At 33.3% G+C, this 18,172-nt stretch overlaps 2 protein-coding genes and 2 long non-coding RNA genes across 4 annotated transcripts; 3 read left to right on the forward strand and 1 right to left on the reverse strand.

Annotated features, from left to right (window-relative positions):
* Positions 1–260: 260 nt before the first annotated feature.
* On the reverse strand, positions 261–3,720 carry LOC106370537. Its single transcript, XR_001274327.3, has 2 exons — positions 824–3,720; positions 261–735 (listed from the first exon to the last, which is right to left on the reverse strand). It is a non-coding gene; the product is annotated as an uncharacterized LOC106370537 (long non-coding RNA).
* A 5,036-nt stretch (positions 3,721–8,756) lies between these two features.
* Positions 8,757–9,958, forward strand: LOC106370535. The gene is made up of 3 exons (XR_001274325.3): positions 8,757–9,104; positions 9,376–9,561; positions 9,670–9,958. It is a non-coding gene; the product is annotated as an uncharacterized LOC106370535 (long non-coding RNA).
* Positions 9,959–13,512: 3,554 nt separating this feature from the next.
* On the forward strand, positions 13,513–14,399 carry LOC106370534 (protein TIFY 5A-like). The gene is made up of 3 exons (XM_013810534.3): positions 13,513–13,685; positions 13,777–13,891; positions 13,981–14,399. Exons 1-3 carry the CDS (start codon positions 13,618–13,620, stop codon positions 14,194–14,196), a joined length of 399 nt encoding a protein of 132 aa, XP_013665988.1. The 5' UTR covers positions 13,513–13,617; the 3' UTR covers positions 14,197–14,399.
* A 1,238-nt stretch (positions 14,400–15,637) lies between these two features.
* Positions 15,638–16,369, forward strand: LOC106370533. Its single transcript, XM_022702499.1, has 2 exons — positions 15,638–15,670; positions 15,938–16,369. Exons 1-2 carry the CDS (start codon positions 15,638–15,640, stop codon positions 16,367–16,369), a joined length of 465 nt encoding a protein of 154 aa, XP_022558220.1.
* The last annotated feature ends 1,803 nt before the right edge of the window (positions 16,370–18,172 follow it).

Consider the following 18,172-nt stretch of genomic DNA (forward strand, 5'->3'; position numbering starts at 1 on the left):
AAAAATCCACTTGTCCAAAGAAACATTACTTGCTCCAAGGAACAATCACAAACCCAAGGAAAAAAGGGATTGCAAAAATCTTACCTCATAAGTCTTCTCGGCGTCATGGATATTGTATTTATCATCAACAAAGATCTCAACAGTATTTGTAGATCCTAATCTACACTAACTATTTAGTAGTGATCCGGAGTTTAATCTAGGGAAGATAAATGATGTAGGCAACGATAACTTTAGAACACAACAATATAATCAGATTCCAGTAGGCGAAAGTGGATTTTATTGATAAGTAAGATCGAATACAATGAGTTAAACAAGATCGAATGTTACAAATGAGATCGTTAAAAGAAAAGATCTAAAACTGGATAAAAACAAGGTCGAAGTATGGGTGTAGCTGTCTCTAGGGTTTTCAACGTGTCCCCTTTCTTATGCATCGATCTCTTCTTATAATGGGCTGTCCGTGATCTTCGCAACCGTTCCGCGATCTCTGGATCTTCAAAGTCTCCGTCTGGAGCTCGCGTGCTCGCTATGGGCTTTAACTCTTCACATCCCATATTCTTGATCGTGGCCCATTAATGTACTGGCCGAAATTGGGTCCAACAGTATTCTGATTGCAAATCCGTACACGCTCCAAAGCACGGGCTTGGCGGTAAGCTACAGTCTCTTCCGGTAATTTTTGTATATCTTAATAGCTTGATATGCAGCACTTCTTCTTATATACACCACTTCCTCTGAGTCCTTTACCACAACACAAACGGCGGTAAATAACACATAAAACAGAGGAAAAAAAAACAAGAAAACAAAACTTAAGAATTTGTTTCCATACTAATCCATTCTAGTTCAGTCGTCTCACAGCGAAATTGTTAAAAACGGCTTTGACAGTGATGAATTTTCTGTTAGGAATGATCAAGAACCCATAAGATATGATAACGGTATTAGGATGAACACGTCGATTGAAGCTGATCGAGATCCGTCACAGCAGACTCGGAAGCTAGATGATGACTTTGTGATGCTCCTTGGCTCTTGATGATGAGAGTCTACTGAGTTCATCATGATAGGTAATTGGTCGACAACGGAGATTGAGCTCTGGAAGATTTTCTGGTTCGGGTAACCCTAGATCAACCCTCACCGAAATTGGAATCAATCAAAAACCTGAAATCAAATCCACCAACTCCACAATTTAAAAAAAAACGATATTACTGGACTGGATGTGAAAAAATAAATTAAAACACTTTGAAACACAATTGAAACTCGGATTTTCTCGAGAAACCCAATTTTTGGAAAGTATTCAGATTCAATCGAATGTATACACAAAAACCCCAGGATGATTAGAAAACAAAATCAGAGGTAAAGTGATGAGAGGGTCCTTGATCCAAAGTTGAGTGCCATTGGGAAGACCAAAAGATTCCATCGATGTATCAGAGTGAGAGTGGGACAATGAAGTTGAAGAAGTTCACGGGAAGAGGAGGATGAACCCTAAACTCGTTCTGAAACCGAGGAAGACGATATGCGTTTGGTCGCTTTCGGGCTCTATCAGCATAAAGAATCATAAAGCCCAAATACAAAGCCCAAAACTATTAGGTAAAACAGTTAATGAAACGTAGCGTAGAGTGAGAGAGAACACATGTCACGTCCAGGATCAACGAATTGATGACGTGGCTTCCTCATGTGTGAGGAAAGTATTCTTTATATATATAGATAGATAGATTAAACCAAAAATAAAAGTTAATTATCTTTTCTAAAATTTATGCACTTTATTTTATATGGTTATAAAATATTAAATACTAATTTTTTTTAGCTTTTAAATATTATTATGCCATTTAATAAATATTAGTAATTAAACTAAAAATAAATACAAATTGATCTCAAATAAAAACAAAGTTGTTAATTTGTTTTGTCATCGATAGAATAGACTCAGTTAATATTCTCTACCTATGTGAATGATATGAGACATTTCCGTACATCTTCGAATCTCCTCCATATATGTTGCAAAATTAGATCATTCATCTGTTTCAAAAATCATTTTCACTAATGTAGAACAATATGTCACAATTCACAAATGTCACGTGAATTTATCTGAAAGCTATCATGCATTCCACTGTCCATATAAGAGCTTCAAATTATGAATGCAAGTGTGTGAGAATTGGTCTTGTATTCCTTATTCCCATCATTCTCTCAAAGCCTTCAAAAGTACTATACCAACAGTGTCCCGATAAAACCTCATTTTCCTTCCACGACCTATCCGTAGAACATCATATGCCTAATCTAATGGATGGGGTTTGTCTTTCTTCCTCTCTCATAGTAGAGTTTCACTATGGATTAATAAGATTTGAGTTTCAGTCCACAATGTTAATTTTGTCTCTACTAATTGCAAAATGTCTATTGGATCCCGATCAATATCGTTAAAAACTTTACAAACCTTCCATTACTCCATCCATTACACATTTTTCAACCTCAGCAATGCACTCAACGCGCCGCCAGATCACCTCTCTCCAAACTAAGCTTGCCATCTTGCTTGTACCGCCAAACCAAAGTAAGCTTCTTTTGCTCTCGCTATATTTGCAGTACATCATATCAGTGTTACTACAAGATACTAAGAGAGTACGTTTGAAAGGAGTGACTTAGATTCCAAGATAGGTTACGCTTCTATTTGGTTAAGGTTATGTATATTGATCTAAAACAGTGTAGATCGTATCTGATAACGGTGTTTCACCAATTTCTAACATTTGTTTTGATTCTTTTATTTTCAGAGTTTGTCTCGTAGTCTTTTACTTTTTATCGAGTCTTTAAGGTGTTAGGTCGATTTGGAGTAGATGGTGCCGAATTGGATGCAAAAGAGAAAATAAAGATGTAGAACTTTTTAGATGCAGCTGAAGTTTACCAATGTATGGGGGATTTTCCACGATGAGATTGAGTTCAAATTTGGATACAATATATAGAATGAGTAAGCTTTTCTGTGCCACTAGTTTGAAGTCGATCCATCGGTTAGATTGAAAGTTATGATTGTTTTACTGAAGACTGGTCTATCTGCCGGTTCTATACAAAAAAAAAATGAAAATTTCAGTTTTTATTTATTTTCATTTTGGTTTAAGCTAAATTTCGACTAGAACGTGAATTAAACGTATATCTTTTATTTTTAGCCATTGAATAGGCTATGCTTTCATTTCATCATACTCTTAGGTTTTATAATTTTTGGAGGAGACGAATTTGTACTCTCCCTCGTGGAAGTGTTATGAACCCCGATTTTTATTTATGCATTCTTCATCTTTTCTTTGTTTCTCCGGTCATATTTGAGTAGTTTTTTTAAGGGAGAAACAGAAAAAAAAAGACACTTTCAATTTTTATTTGTCCCAATAGGATTTTTGATATTTTTAGTTATTTTGGACTTGTTTTACCCTTATGTGATGGGAAAAACAGTAAAGTACGTTTAAAAAAAATATATATATATGAAAACCATTGGAAACATAAGTATGACTATTTATATGTTTAATTTTTTTTAAAAAAATAGTGGAATCATATTTTATTTTGTGTCATAGCTACAGATAAAATACTCATTCTAGTCATTTACTTAATCTAGAAATCAGATATTAATTATACGTAGATTCATCTTAGGTATAGAATACAAACAAAAATTTCTTGTATATTCTATTTTATCTAGATTTTGTCAGTTATTATTCTAGCAAGATGTCATTTGTCTACATGTAGTTTTATTACAATTTATAACCACGACTCTATGAAATACCTTTTTTTTATGTGTCATAACTTGTTCTGCTTTTTAGCTTACAATATGCGTACATGAGAATAAATTTTCCACCCTCTCTACAGTGTTCTGCTCTACATATGATAAATATTATAACCAAATCACAAAAAATATAGAAGTTACCATATTTCGGTTATTATATTTCCTAAATCTATTCTAAATATAAAGTAAATCTCACACAATATCTTTTTCCCCACGTTTTTCTCTACCAAGATGTTTGAATTAATTAAATTTCGAGCAAAGGTCAAAAAGTACAGAACTGTTGTTCGAACCCACCACCATCGACAACTTCCCAAAGCATTTAAACACTAGGACACAAAGGCTTTGGGTATTTCTAACCCGGATTTTAAATATAACTATTAGCTAAAATATGTTTCTTGTTAAGATTGTTGATTTGTGTGATATCAAAATTGTTAAGAAGCTTGGTGGGGCTGTTGATTATACACACGGTAAAAAGTTTGGTCTTTGATAAGAAGGTGAGCCATGCTGCTGGTGGACCTACTCGATGGAGAATGCTAAAATTTATGTGTCTCAGTTCCAGATCTCACTGACTGACATTGAGCAGAGTAATGCTTTGTTTGTTATTACGTGCACCAGAGACGACTTCAATTGGTGAGACTCAAATGTTACAGTTTCGTTGTATACAAGCTTAATATAGTACACAGTTGTATGAATATTAGTTTTACCATACAAAAACATTCTTCATAATGAACAAGCACCAGTAACAAAAACCAAAAGAACAAATTTTTTCTTTCTAAAAGTTTGAAATATTGATTACAAGACTAGTTTGAAGCTCTCAAATACTCGATCATCTTGTTATATCCCTCCTCCAATTGCACTAGCTCTTTATCACTCTCATCCAAAACCCTTAAAGTTCCTTCATACGTTTTTATGACCCCCCTGGCGTGCTGCACCATGAGTTCATACCTCTCAACCATCTGAAACTCCAAAAAAAACACAGTAAAGGTTGAGAAACCACCTCTGTAATGTCTTTCATAACATGTCCTATTCACTGTTTCCAACCATATGATTTTTGCAATTAAGTAACCATATAACTCTTTCACTTATAAAGCTATAAAAATGAACTTATCCTTGATACAAAGAGGGATCTCTGAAACTCTATCAAGATTATCACCGACCAAATCTGAAAAATGTGACTTTCATCCTCTGACCACTTATAAAAAATATGACTTTCATCCGCTGCAGTGGCCAATGCAGGCTTGCAAGTTTTGGTCTCATCGTAAGTGCAAGGCTTGTTTTTTGTGCTGTATCTATACCCCATGAATATGAATGGATTTGCACCTGTTCCGAAACCCACAATCAGAATCCAAAGTTATTTCACTTTTACGTACAAGAAGAAGGAATACACGATGAAAAAGAAACAGAGAACAGAGACAGCAGATTTTAACCTGTGAACGAAAAATAAGAAATCACGATTGAAGAGAAGAGGAAGCTCTCCTTTGAGAAGACGAGAGAAGAAAGTAAAAATTAGGTTAGCTGTATTTTTTTCCTTTTCTTATTTTACGTTTTTCTTTTTAATTTTAAAATTGCTTTAACAAAACAATTAACAAATATTATTTATTTTAATTAAGCTAAATTTTTATTAATCTAAGGGTATAATCGTATTAACAGTAATTAAAATCCTAATGAGACAAAAATCTTAGACAAAATTTTAGTGGGACAAATCCAAGTTCTAAGTGTCTCTTTTAGCCAATTTTTTCTTTTTTTAATTGGGTTTTATGGTTTCAATTAGATTTCATGATTTATTGATTAATGATTTGTAGATAATGATTTATCAATATTTGATTCTTCATTTAAGTTCTTTAATGTTGAAATTGGACTCATGACCTAGTTTATGTCTTACTTTATTCAATGCATCAAAAGTGATAGTTTAAACGCCTGAAACAAAATTAAATGAGCAAAATATTCTTAGTCAATGGAAGTTGATGTTAGGTAGTTTTGTGAACTTATCAAACTCGATCTTTATGCATGTTTAGAATCTAGAATTCAACAAAATTTAGTCTTTAGGATTCTAATACATAGGGTTTATCTCTGTGGGAGTAGGTTAAGCTAATTTTGTTTTTTGAATTCGAGAACGTTGCTTAATAATTTCCTTATTGCTTTAATTGTTTCTGCATATTCGAATCCCTGGGAATTCCTTCATTCCCAATGCTTTTCATACATTAGATATTTTTTTAAAATTTACATACTTTCTTAGCTTTATATAACAAAAAAAAATTCCTCATTTGACTTAGCTTGAATCTTCTCTCGCAGAATTCTAGTGTAGCATTGGTCTTTGTAAATTTGATCTCTCAAATACTAATGTGGTTCAGTATGCATTTGCAGTATACCATTCAGGGTAAAGCCCGATTGAATCATTATCTTATCATTTCATGGCTGTGTGATAATCAAAATAATGTGCATGGTCGAAGTTTGGATGATAGAAGAAATCTGATGACTGTTAATTTGGGTGCAGTTTTCTAATGACAGTACCTCTAAACATTGGATATGAACAGAACCCATTGAGCTTGTATTATATTGCTAAGGATCGTGTAAGCGCTTTAAGTAAATGCATTGCACATGTATATAGGTTGTTTTCTCTCCTCTGTTTTATGTTATTTCTTGGTTGATACCTATTGGGAAATCTACAAGATTGACATAAATCTAACACTCAAAATTGACGATATCACCATCGTATTACTAATCTTGACCGTTGGATTTATGTAGATCTTGTAGATTTCCCAAAAAAACCTTATATGGTGTATCTATTGGATTAGCTTTATGGTATTATGTTGATATGATTAGAGGATTTTTGTAGGTTACAAATACACCCTGGGGAGGAAAGAGTGACTTTTGTTTTTGACCCTGAATCTAACTTGCTTGCTAAATTATTACAAGTCAGTCTTTTCATGGTATGATCTATCATCTATGATTTTGATATTATCAACTTGTGTAGTTGATAAGAGGTTCCTAAATGAACTTTCTTTAAGAATATGCTTGGGTATTGGAAGATCAGAGCAAATGTACCTGGAGATATGTATATATATATGAATCACATCATCTTCATCATGGTAACTACTTCTCTGCAGCGATAAAGACCAAAAGAATACCCCAAACACGGGTTTCTGATCCCACATTTTTCTTCTGGTTGATGCCACTTAAGGTTGAATTATGGATCTATTGGCATGTATGTGATAAAGATATACTCAAAAGTACAAATGGATCAACTTGAAAGGCTCGATGAAAGACTTACCATTCTTTTTGTGTTTTCAGGCACTTAAAATTTGGTGGAAATGTACCTTTCATTTAACACCCCCGATACACTAAACCAACATATAGGGGAATCATCGGCTAACAAGAGAGAGAGAGAGAGAGAGAGAGAGAGAGAGAGAGAGAGACTTCGCTGCGTTGGTTTAAATTGATTAAACTTTGATGAAACCATCAAATCCAATTGTGGTAATAGTATGAAGAAGTCAGTTTGCATGGCGAGATGCTAATTGGTCTTGGTCATGAATACACACGCTCTTTTGTTTTTGAGAACTAAATATACACACTCTTAAAATAAATAGATACTTATTCATTGACAACCCGAGATTAACTCAAATTTCTAGAAACAAAGAATTATAAGAACAATTTTTCTTAGATCTCTTTTGGAACACCTATCCATGAGACTTGTATTTATATGAAATACAATTCCCTTTAACATGTGGGATATGAAAAACACAAACCTAACCTAAATAGAAAACTTCATTTTACTATTTCTAGATTTTTTTATTGTATTTATCTTAACGTATTAAACATCTAATAATATGTTAACTTTTCACAAGTTTAGAATTATCCAACATTAACAAGAATCTATTATTAGCGCAACTATTCAATCCTGAAAGTGACTCCAATCATTGTTATTTCACAAGTTCTGAAAATTACACAAATTAAGTCGTCACACCCAATCTTGATCTTGGCTCAATGAATATGATTTTGAATGTTTCTTTATATATATTTTAGGGATCGTTGGAAACATCAATTTCTCTTTTTGGTTTAGGGGCTAGCAGTTCACCAGAGTTTGGCATTTACAAACAATCATAAATAATTCTTCGAATGGTAGGCTTGGTATAAAATCATCTGAAAGGTCTCGTCTCACGTTTTTAGTTGACTTGTTTCGAATTTGGCTTCACACTAAACACTAACATTGTTGATAATTAATAGAGAATTTCTAATTTTTTTTTTCTTGCAACTTAGTAGAGAACAGTTTGAATTTTCATTGATTGGTTTGTAATAAATTCCACCTCGGAAGAACATCGTAGTCTTTGTTTAATCCCTTCGATGTAACTTCATTTCTTTTAAGCTAAGAAAATAATTCTGCATGTGAAGTATATTACCAATTTTGATATTCTTTACGCTCTTCTCTAAAAAACTGTATCACTACAAACTACGTTGTGAACTTGCGATGGTAGTTCAAATAGTTTTATTTTTAATTGTGCCTATCCCATAACGGATATGGCGGCTACATAACTAGAAGATAAGTCAGGAATCCAATTTAAAATTGTTTTCTAAATAACGCTCGTGATATTTTTGTTTTTGTAAGTTGATACGAGTGTCTTCTAAAAATCCTTCGAACTAAAATAAAATTTTAATGTTTTTGGATTTATTAACAAGAGAAGTTGTGAAGATACTTGTATAGAACAAAATAACATAAGCTTTTACACCAAAAAGGACAGATGTTTTTTTTTTTTTTTTTGAAACACAGACAGATGCTTCTATATCTTTCAAAATTTGTGTCGCAAAGCCTCGATCTCTAATAAATTCATTCTCTCATTAATCGTCCTATGGTCCTAGTCCTTGATTGATATTTTACATGAGACTTCATTATAGTTCACCCGTTATATGGAATGGAACCGGTGTACAACCCTGTCCAAATAAAATAAAATAATATTGGAATTGGTTTTGGAGATCCAGAACACTTAGACCACCTCCAAGGGAGGGTTTTAAAAGAAGTTCTTAAAAAAAACAAATGAAAAAAGAGAAAAAGGAAGAGAACCGCTGTCTAAAACAGCACTTTTAGAATCTGTAAAAACCCTATACGTGCAGCTTTATTACTGGCTAAGCGTTTTCTGCCTTCTCTCTCTCTTCCTCTTGTTCGTCGATGATTTTTTTTTTCGTCTGAGAAATCGATGTTGGTAGATTAAGAGTGGGACAACAAATCGGTGGTGTGTGGGAAGGGATGCATCTTGTAGATGGAACCGTGGTTGCAATCAAGGAGATCGCTATGGAGATTGCGATGTCGTAGATTTTCATCTTGAGGAAGATCAATCACCCCAACATCATCCGCTTCATCGACATGATCGAGGTTCTTCTTCTTTTGCTCTTCTTGACATGATTGATGATGTTGTTAGCTCGTCTAAAGCTCCCATCGTTGAGCTTCGTTTGTTTCTTAATTTTCTTCCTTCTGGTAGGAGTTTTAGAAAAGGTCAAAATTTTGTGATCGGCACTTGTTGGTTTCGGCACTGTTCGTTTTTGGATATGCTTTCATCAGACACTTGCTTCTCTCTTTCATTACTTTGCTTGGTTGTTTGATTCAGAGATTTTATTCTCAGCCTTGACTTGTTGGATATATTCAGGTACAAATGGGACAACAATGAGAAACATCTGAGACCTGAGATGGCTCTGTTTTACCTTAGAACACATGGTGTTCTAGCAAGGTTTCATCTCAGATGTATTACAATTACTCCCTGAGAACTTGCCGGAACGTCGAGCTATCACGGAGAGGTTACAATGACAACGTTCTCTTTCACAGAATCATCAAGGTCTGTTCTTTATTTTCTAATCTGAATTTATAGTTGTACTGAGATCACAGTGATGATGAAAGTTTGTTCCATTGGTATTGATTTTGTTTCATGATTTCATCGTGCAAGGTGGAGATTGTACTGGAACTGGAAGAGGTTGGCAATCAATTTATGGGTATATTCTCTCTTTGATCAATGCTGGTTGAATCCATGTATGTGTTTGTAAAGTAGGTTGATTTGGGTTTTAGATTGATACACATAAGTTTCCTTTTCGTCTGATCCTCTTTCAAGACTTGCAGAAATTTTGCTTATGAGCACACGGTTCTTTAGATATCTACTTAGTTGAAGATGCTATATTTACTTTATTGATTTTTCCTTTTCAAATCGCACAATTAATTATTAAATTATTCATTCCTAATGGGCTCTTACCATTGGAGCTGCTCTTACTGGTGGGAACTGCAGCTTTGTCTGATTCCAATTCTTTGGATTAAGCCTAGCCAATTACCTTGTTTCTGTTATTTGAAATGGTTAGATAGCTTTGGATTTACAGCCCACTTTTTCAGCGTGCTTGTTCTCTACATTGTCGGTATATGAGCACATCTAGCTTCTAAGGATACGTCGACTGAAACAGACATACAAAAGATGTGTCGTCTACTTTTTTTTGGATTCAGTTAAGGAGATAAAGTAATAAGCCGACCACTTTATCGAACTATTTTGGATATTTAGTTAAGGCACGTAATAAAACTATTTTGTGAAATGAGAAAACGATATTTGTGAAAGAATGAATCAATTAAATGGCGCATGGGAAGCCAACAATCTTCAAGTCTTTCACCAAAAAACAATCTTCAAGTCGTTGGTTACTGCTCGTGACTCACGTGTTATGTTCTTCTTACCTAAAATAAACAAATCTATAAAATTGTAGTTTAATATTTATTTCTTTACCACAAACAATATGCCATTGACCTCAAAGTACAATAAAACTCTATAAATTAATAATGTTGGAATTATAATATTTTATTAATTTATAGAGTTATTAATTTACAAAGAGTATATTTATGAATTTCTTATAAAGCAACTAAAATAATTGATTTTACTGTATATACATTAATTAAATTCTTAAAGTTCGACTTTCACATTTTTGTATTGTTTTATTTTATGTATATAAATATGTTTTATAAAATTTAAATGTGTCTTAGATATAATTTTACTAAATATTAGCAAAATATATTGCAATGTTAAGAAAATATAGAGATAATTCTATTATTGTAAAATAAAAACAAATAATAAAATTGGTTGTTTGTATTTATATAAAATGTATATATAAAAAAATATTAATTATGATTTTAATGGGACCATATATTTATATAATATTTTCTACAATATTATTATCTTATTATTTTATCGATTTGTGTTTTATTTTGAACCGGCTTAATTCGGGACCAGAAAAGTTATTAATTTATAGTATTTATTAATTTATCGAATATTAATTTATAGAGTTAACATTGGCACTGACTAATGCAATTCAATTAACACTTGATTTTATAATTTGAACCACTATATATATATGCCAAATGGTCTCCATGCCACCGATTTTATACTTTGAACCGAACTTTGAAGATAAACAATTAAAATAAAAGATTATGCATAAAGACCAAGTACAACGCAACACGCAACGTCAACAGGTTCATGAACAGCTCAAACTATTCTATACAACATCAGATAAAATTCATATTAGCTCAACCGATTCAAAGGGAAGATGGCACTCAGGTTGAGTTTAGTTAGTAGCCGATTTCATTTTAAATACTTTTTTCTTGACAAGAATAACTTTACTAGTGGATAGTTTGTAAACTAAAGTTTCGACCACATAAGTATGAATTTAATTTAGTCAATATTTGTAAAAGTAATACAAATGGCAAATGAGTTTGTTACGAAATGTCATAAAAGAATTGAAGTCCTAATTAAGAGCATCTCCAAAAGACATTTTATAACTTCAAATATGATATTTTTTGCTTTTCAAAAAAAAACTTCAAAACTTCAAGAAGAGTGAAACTCTATATTTGAACTTTCACTACTCAAAACTTCAAATTTAAAGTTTCATATTTTTATTTGCATTTTGGTCTATATAATCACACATCACCTTTATGATTCATAAATATTTTCTCGTTTATTGTTTTAATCCTTAAAAAAATTATATCTCATAAATATTTTAAATTTTATTTACAGATTTTAAATTTTAGATTTTAAATTTTACACATAAAATTAAATTAAACTTTAAAATAAAATTTAAAATATTTTAAGCTAGATTTAGACAACAATAATATACAAAAAAAACTTAACAAAAAGATTTTTAAAAATTACATGAAGACATAACAATTACACAAATTTAAATATTACAACAACACTAATAGCCAGAAAAGTTTGATCCAGAACTTTCAAATTTTCAAATATTGTCCAATTTGTTTTTGTGTAACTGAAGATGGTTGTTGTTATTTTTTTTTGACGTCTTTTTCGTACAATTCTTTATTGTTCATATCGAATATATTCACGAGTATTAATATCATCGAAAAGAAATTAGTCTTTTAGCAATATTTTATTTTTTCTTTTACTTTCTTGTTCTGATCTATGTATTTACAAATATCAATATTACCCGATTTCAACAACTTTTAGCTCGTAATCTACAAAATAAAAATGAAGAGAGTCATTTTTACTTCAAAATGCACTAATAGATCATATATGCATTAGGAAAATCATTTTATGAAATAATATGTTATTTTGTTTGAAGTTTAATATTAATTAAGTTCTTTTTATTTAAATTTTTATATTTAATAGAATATTTTATTAATTAATATTATTGTAATATGTTTATATTTGTGCTAGTTATTTACAAATTTTTTATGCATTCAAATTAGTTATGACAAATATAAAGACCATATTATAAAATATAAATAGTTTTGAAATTGAGTTTGAAATTTTTCTTTTGGAGAAGAACACTTTTAAACTTTAAATATAGAATTTTGGAAACTTCAAAATAGATGCTCTAGGAGTATATAAAAATATAGTAAAGAAAACAACGCATCAATATGCAACTGGAGTATGAATTTATGTGCAACATAAGTATGAATTTAATTTAGTTAATATTTGTAAAAGTAATACAAATTGTAACACTGGAACGTAACTTTCGGCCGTTTTTTTTTTTTTTTTGGTAAAAACTTTCGGCGGTTATGTTTACACTTACCTAAGTAGGAATTAGAATAACATAAGATTTACACCCGTGCCAAATCTTGTAGCTCATTTGGGTAGAGACTGGATTTAAGTCAACAGGAAAATAAAATAGCAAATAAAATTTGCTTATTTTAAAAAAGAAAAAAGTAGAGGAAAAATGTGAATGAGTTACACAGATTTATGAATCATTATCCTAATTCTAATCAAATCAAGTTTCGTATCACAAAAAGAGAAATTATGTCAAATACCGCCGAGATTTAAATACTTACGTGTACAGTGATCACATAATTTGAATTACAAAGATATATGCCGCCTGTGAACTACTCCGCAGTCGACACTTTAACAAAAAGAAGGTAAGGCGTCAAACATTATATATCGAAGGTAGGCGTCAAACACAGCATTTCGTCGGTAGGCTTGATGGACTAATAAATAATCAAAATACCAAACATATATAAGTCAATAAAAAGAATGAAATATGAGTACTATTTGAAGGAAAAACTCTGCAAAATGCCTCTAAACAACTAGTAGAAATTCGTTATAAGTATTATACTAAAATAAAAAGGAGTGTTTTCTTTTTCCTTTTATTCCTCGTTAAATCAAAAATACAAAACTCCGAAAAAACACTGAAGCTGCACAAATATAAAAATAGAGAAAACATGTTCCACGTGAGAGAATTTAAAAGAAGCTGTGATCTGTCTGTCTTAAGATACCGCCGTCATAAAACCCGTGTTCTGTTCCACCGTCTCTCCCGTGCCCTCTCTCGTCTTATATATAAACTTATATTTATCAATCCAGACATAATATCATCACCATCATCATTAGTTCTAGACTTTCTAGTTCTTACAACTAACAAAGATGGAGAAAAACTGCGACTTGGAACTTCGTCTTTTTCCAACTTCTTGTATTACCGATTCAGATAACTCGTAAGTCTCTCTCTGTTTCTTGAGATTCAGTATATGAAATTCAGTTCATATAAATGAATCTGATAAATTTCACATTTTAATTGGTTTGCAGTGTGGTAGAATCAATAAGCTCTGGAAATTCATTACCAAAAGAAGAAGAAACTCAGAGATTAACAATTTTCTACAATGGAAAAATGTGTGTGTATTCAAATGTTACTCATCATCAGGTATGTGCATGTAAGACATTTTTCTTATGATCATAGTGTGTAAGCAATGAATTTTACTAACCATTAATGTCTTTAATGATTATATGCAGGCTAAATCGATAATATCGATGGCGAGCAGAGAAATGGAAGAGAAGTTATCTTCAAACGGGCCAGATCCTCGAAACAGGTCGACCCGATTAAATAATTATCATCAACAGCTTCCAAATCCAAAGGCTTCTATGAAAAGATCTCTCCAAAGTTTTCTTCAGAAACGGCAAATTAGACTTCAAGCCACTTCACCTTACCATCAGCATTCACGACGATAGTGTTTTAATTTTATTTTTCTATTTTTTCACATTGTTAGCAGATTTGTGTTTACTTGTATTGTTCTTATCTTGTTGTTATTGATTAGGGATATGTGCTCCCAATACACACATATTAATCCCAAGATTGATTTTACTTTGGTATAACTTTGTTAACCTTGACAATTGAACAGTACATTAATTTCTAATCAATGTTTTTGTGTGTATATACACTCTATCTTTGTAGTTATATATTCATGTTTGAGTAGACACTCTATCTTTGTAGTTATATATTCATGTTTGAGCATTTCTATTGCTCAGTATCTCATATTTTTATGATCATACGACTATCTCCACAAGAACATTTTCTATCTGCTTCTCTTTTTCTCATTAATTCTATTTTTAATTGTTTAGATACTCTTTTAAATCTTAGCAATAAAAGTCAAACAGCCTCAATAATTTTGATTAATAAAGATCTGATAACAATTCCTGTATTTTCTATCATTTTGGTTTAATTTTATAATACTAAAAAATAAATTATCGCGTTAACTATATAATAAAATTTAGATTTTTTGTATATGTTATATTTTGAATTTAAAAATAACATTAAATTAAACTGTTAAAAATTCACATTATTTTTTGTTGTCAATAATTGTTTTTGTTATAAAAAAATTGCAAATGATCATAATATATGAGTAGAAAGTTTCATTTAATAGTTGTTCAGATTATATAGATTTAATGTCATTTAAATAAAGTTGTATATCATATACAAAGTATATAAATATTTTCATTTCAAAATTTTTTAAATATGCATCATACTTGAATTAATAAAATTTAATTATTTTTTTAGCTTGATCAAATTATTAAAATATATTTTTTATATCTTTTGTAATAATTTTAAAAAATTTAAACTTATTGACTTAGTAAAGATTTTATTAAATATTTCACTTAGCGCAATGTAGATTATTACCTAGTATTTGTTAATCCGAACAAAGTATAAACATATTAAATACCCCCTCCATTTCAAAATGAAGGAATGTTTTGGAGCTTTTAAACATATTAAATATTTTAAAATTTGATTTTAAATTTCGTGATTAATTATTTTCTACAATCTTAATCAATCAAAATATAATAGACATATTTAATTTTTTAAGTTTACCATTTTTACTTAATAAAATGCATTGAAAATATAAGATATATTTTTATATTTTTTTTTCTAAAACATGACTCATTTTGAAACTAAGCAAATAATGATTGAAAATACATTGTTACTTCCTTTTAGCAAAGAGTACCTTGGTGAAATTGGCAAGATTCCAAAAACAAAAGTTGCACCAAAAAGGAAAGAAAGGAGCAGAGAAAAAGCTTGGTAGACACGCCTACTATCTCTCTCTTCGAAATTTATGGTGGTAGAGACTAAATACAATCAACTTGATCTAGGTTTTTTTTTGGTGGCATAGTTTCAATAATGTCTCGACTTGTCCCCAAGATCTCTCCCCTCGTAAGCTAAGCTCTTTCTCGCTCTCGTTCTGTTTTGAATAGTTTATTTTCTACCCTCAGTTACTTGTTTTTGTTAAAAAGAGAGGACGCCACTTTTCTATAAGTCTTTTTACCTTAGGAAATTGATTTCCCCTTTTTTTTTTTAATTTTTTTAATTTTTTTAAAAAGACAGAACAAAGATATGATAGGAGGGTTGAGATTATTCTATGATTAGAGAAAAAGGTTTTAATTTTAACTGCTTTAGATCTCTGTGTTGCTTACTTGGCAGATTCACAAGAACAGGAGGAGCGTTCGTTTGCTTTCATCGTCCAAGACCGGCCCATGTGTTTCGGTTTGCAACGTTGTGCAACCTTCGCCTGACGGTGGCAACATCGGTAAAGTCCTGTTGTACGACGTCGCAAAATTTGAGTTAGTTAGAACGGAGAAAACATTTCCCGATGAGCTTCACGAGGCGCAGTTGGTCGGAGCCTCCCGTGGCTGGAGTTTTTTCTTCAATAGAGAAGATCGCTCGGTGGTTATCAGTGACTTCTTGAACCCATATGCTTCCAAGACAGAACCAAAGATGTTTCCACTGCCTACGTTTACTACAATGCCCACTTGCCAAATCGAAGTCGTGTGCAACGTGGCCATGTCCTCTTCTCCTGAGCCGTATGATAAAGACTGGGGCGTTGGCGTTGTTCACATGCCCATTAAGAGCTAAGCCCAAAATCAGGCCCGGCCCGTTGAACAACAATTGATGATTTCGCTAGAAGACAAAACGTACATCACTATAAATAGAAGACGTCAGACTCATTGAAAGGACAGTCAGAAACGTACAGAAAGTACATAAAAAGAGAGCATCGCCTCTTCATCACAGACAAAGTCTTGGACGACCTCAACCACTAGGCGAGCTCGGCCCAGACGACCTCAGACCATAAAATAGAAAGATACTTGTTTAGACGAACTGTTTAGACGAGCATCTTTAGTTCTTGTAATTGACCGAGCTTGTTTATTCTTGACTATTAATACGAAAATCTCCACCCATTTACATCATTTATAAATATTACATCATCGATCAGATATGGAAACAACAATTGGCGCCCACCATGGGACAGGGGATTCTTCTTCACCTCAAGACAGCTCGGCAGTCACAGAACCCACAGCGCAACCAGACTCCCCAATTTCTGCAACCACCGACCATCCTGGAATGACGAGCACACAACTAGCTGCAATGGCAACCTCGGACCATCTAGCCAACACCTTGACGCTAGTGGCGACGACCTCGGGCGATCCATCAATGGTGGCAACCTCGGACCATCTAGCCAACACCTCGACGCTAGTGGCGACGACCTCGGGCGAACCATCAATGGTGGCAACCTCGGACCATTCAGCCAACACCCCGACGCTAGTGGCGACGACCTCGGGCGAACCATCAATGGTAGCAATCTCGGACCATCTAGCCAACGCCTCGACACTTGTAGCGACGACCTCGGACAATCCATCAATGGTGGCAACCTCGGACCATCCAGCCAACACCTCGACGTTAATGGCGACGACCTCGACCCAGCCATCAATGGTGACAACCTCGGCCCTTCCAGCCAACAACACAGCGTCTATGGTGGCGACCTCGACCCTACCAGCAGCAGTTACGACCTCGCGTCATCCAGCCGGCACCACATCTCTCATACTGACGACCTCAGTCCAACCAATAAATCTAGAGACTTACGCTCGGATCACAACTCCTGTGCAACCCACAAACAGGACAACAGCTGTCGTAACCCCAGCTGCAACACAACCACCTAACACAAGAACAATGTACTCCACTCAGGCAGACATCTCCCTGATCTTTCAGACCCTTCTTGGAAGGATCGACGAGCTCGCTCGAGGAACGACTTCTCGTTTGGACGACCTCGCGCATTCTCAGATTGCTTGCAACAACCGCATCAACGAACTCCAGTCTGTCGAGATTGGCGCATCAAGATCACAACAAGTTGATATCACTCCACGACTCCAGCGTGTTCTTTTTAACGATTTACCAACACCAGTGACCGGTTCAGGACAACAGCGATCAATCCAAGCCAACGATCTACGTGCACCAATCACAAGTTCCGGACAACAACATCAGAATCACGTGAACAAATCTTCAGCACCAATCATCGATTCCAGACAGCAGCGCCCACGTTATCTAAATGATCAACATCTTCAAAACACCAATTTCCCGCAGATCACCAACAGGGAGACCCAACACAGAGACGACGACATTGAAGAAATGAGGGCTCAGCTGCAAAGCATGAACTCCAAAGTCCATCAGACAACCAGCGCAGCACCAGAGATCGATCGTGTACTTTTACAACTCGTATCCTCAGTATCCCAGTCCGACATCAGAAGAACAAAATCAAACTCTCGACTTACAACGGAACATCTGATCCAAGAGAGTATCTCACCACCTTCAGCATCGCAACCGGGAGAGCCAATTTCTCACCAGAAGAACGCGATGCCGGTCTCTATCAATTGTTTGTGGAAA

Source organism: Brassica napus, chromosome C5, assembly GCF_020379485.1.
Source record: "Brassica napus cultivar Da-Ae chromosome C5, Da-Ae, whole genome shotgun sequence".
NCBI classification, from domain to species: domain Eukaryota; kingdom Viridiplantae; phylum Streptophyta; class Magnoliopsida; order Brassicales; family Brassicaceae; genus Brassica; species Brassica napus.

What these genes read in the sequence shown, in the direction of transcription:
- LOC106370533 (XM_022702499.1), top strand. Translation starts at nt 15,638, where the DNA reads ATGTCTCGACTTGTCCCCAAGATCTCTCCCCTC. An exon ending in TCCCCAAGATCTCTCCCCTC is followed by an intron (nt 15,671 to 15,937) that starts GTAAGCTAAGCT and finishes CTTACTTGGCAG; the next exon opens with ATTCACAAGAACAGGAGGAG.
- LOC106370534 (XM_013810534.3), top strand. Translation starts at nt 13,618, where the DNA reads ATGGAGAAAAACTGCGACTTGGAACTTCGTCTTTTTCCAACTTCTTGT. An exon ending in ATTACCGATTCAGATAACTC is followed by an intron (nt 13,686 to 13,776) that starts GTAAGTCTCTCT and finishes ATTGGTTTGCAG; the next exon opens with TGTGGTAGAATCAATAAGCT. An exon ending in CAAATGTTACTCATCATCAG is followed by an intron (nt 13,892 to 13,980) that starts GTATGTGCATGT and finishes GATTATATGCAG; the next exon opens with GCTAAATCGATAATATCGAT.